Source organism: Medicago truncatula, chromosome 6 (genome assembly GCF_003473485.1).
Source record: "Medicago truncatula cultivar Jemalong A17 chromosome 6, MtrunA17r5.0-ANR, whole genome shotgun sequence".
NCBI lineage: Eukaryota > Viridiplantae > Streptophyta > Magnoliopsida > Fabales > Fabaceae > Medicago > Medicago truncatula.
This window is the reverse complement of record NC_053047.1, coordinates 7,793,642-7,795,406: the sequence shown is the minus strand read 5'-3', so window position 1 is coordinate 7,795,406 and position 1,765 is coordinate 7,793,642. Positions and strand designations below refer to the sequence as shown.

The 1,765-nt window shown below is 31.3% G+C and overlaps 1 protein-coding gene and 1 non-coding gene across 2 annotated transcripts; one reads left to right on the top strand and one right to left on the bottom strand.

The window, feature by feature from the left end:
* Positions 1-401: 401 nt before the first annotated feature.
* On the bottom strand, positions 402-1,138 carry LOC11416008 (class I heat shock protein). Its single transcript, XM_003618742.3, has one exon. The coding sequence runs from the start codon at positions 983-985 to the stop codon at positions 566-568; it is 420 nt and encodes a 139-aa protein (XP_003618790.1). The 5' UTR covers positions 986-1,138; the 3' UTR covers positions 402-565.
* A 158-nt stretch (positions 1,139-1,296) lies between these two features.
* On the top strand, positions 1,297-1,401 carry LOC112416162 (U6 spliceosomal RNA). The gene has a single exon (XR_003006473.1). It is a non-coding gene; the product is annotated as a U6 spliceosomal RNA (small nuclear RNA).
* Positions 1,402-1,765: the final 364 nt, after the last annotated feature.

Here is a 1,765-nt window from a genome sequence, read left to right as displayed (position 1 = left end):
TGCTCCATCAAGTTCCTTGAATGAAACCAAACTAACAATTATCCTATAACACCCTAACAATCTAGCTCTCAAATCCTACAAGTGCCCATTGAAAAATGTTTAATATGAGGAGATTTTTAGAAAGAGAGAGAAAAGTGTTTAGAGTGTTTTTGCAATTTAATTTAATGATGAGAGAAAGAGTGAAGACAAAGATAGGAACAAGTTTGGGTCAAAAGAAAACTAAAAATACATGTTTGATTCGAATCAGACTTTTAATAATTGGAATCTATAGTGCAATTATGAATTCTAGGCTACTATGAAGATTGATTCGAATAAGGGAAGAAACACAAGATTATATAGAACAACCTCAAATTACAAGAACCATATGAAATTAATTATTAAGTTACATTACATCACCCAACATAAGCAATATATCACCAAATTAAAAGTACACACACCAATTGACAAAAGCACAAAGACCCTTATATTTATGTAGAAAAAGACTCTTTTATTTCCTCACCCTTACTCAATCACAAACTCTTTATTATTTTCAATTTCAACATTAAAAAAACAACTCACAAATTTTTCAATTTCCCTCAATTTGAATCACCTTAGTTTCACTTTTCTTCACATCCTCCTTAGGGATAGTGACAATTAACACACCATTTTCCATATTAGCCTTAACTTGATCAACCTTAGCATTTTGAGGAAGCCTAAACCTTCTTTGAAATTTGCCACGACAACGTTCAACATGATGCCACTTGTTATCTTTCTCATCATTCTCATCCACATTATGAGTCCTTTCACCACTAATTTGAAGCACTTTTCCTTCATCAATTTCTACATTTACATCTTCTTTCTTTAATCCTGGAAGGTCAGATATAAAAACATGTGCATCTTTGGTTTCTTTCCAATCTGTTGGGGTGCTTAGGACAGGACATTTTTTTACCATAGATAAGAAAGGATCATAGGTTTCATTACCTAGAAGTTGTGAAATGAATGACATGGTTTAAGTGTTAAGTGTTGTGTGTATTAGGGTACCAAGAAGTTGTATTTGTATTGATCATATGAGAAATAATTTGGAATTTCTATGGTTATATAAAGGGTGCAAAAACAAGATCATGAAGTTTCTTGTAGTTTGATTGATGTTTCCACTATCTTCTATTGTTGATGTCCTTTCCGTTTCTTCTTACATGCTCTTGCTTGTTCTAGTACCCTCCTTTTATCCTTTTGCTTTTGGTATCAAAATTAATTAAGGAGTTAATTTATATGTATAGTTAGTGTAAAAAGAATTTGCACTATAAGTTCATCATAACAGTCCCTTCGGGGACATCCGATAAAATTGGAATGATACAGAGAAGATTAGCATGATCCATGCGCAAAGATGACACGCACAACAAATATTCATCATAACAGTTATTTCCAATAAGTTAACTTTCATCGTATCGTTTAAAAATCATAGAAATATTGATTTGTGATGGATGTGAATGTAATTTTTTTATCCCAATCACAGTTATTCCCATAAGTTAACACGAGATTTTTATTTCTTTAGCCTATTAACTTCTCATGTGTCGTTCAAAAAATTTAAATTGTCTTTCTTGGAATTATATAATCTAAATCCTAATATTGTTCTTTCGGATTACATAATCCGAATCGTGTAAAAAACCAAGAATAGATGATTAAAAAGTATATGATACCTATTAAAACCGCACAACAGTTTTGTGATGGTATAAATGATCAACAATGACCATAACATCATAACCACTCCTAAAGGAAAAACAAGAAA

Bases quoted from the DNA above. Each gene is read 5' to 3' on its own strand.
- LOC11416008 (XM_003618742.3), bottom strand. From the start codon at position 985: ATGTCATTCATTTCACAACTTCTAGGTAATGAAACCTATGATCCTTTC.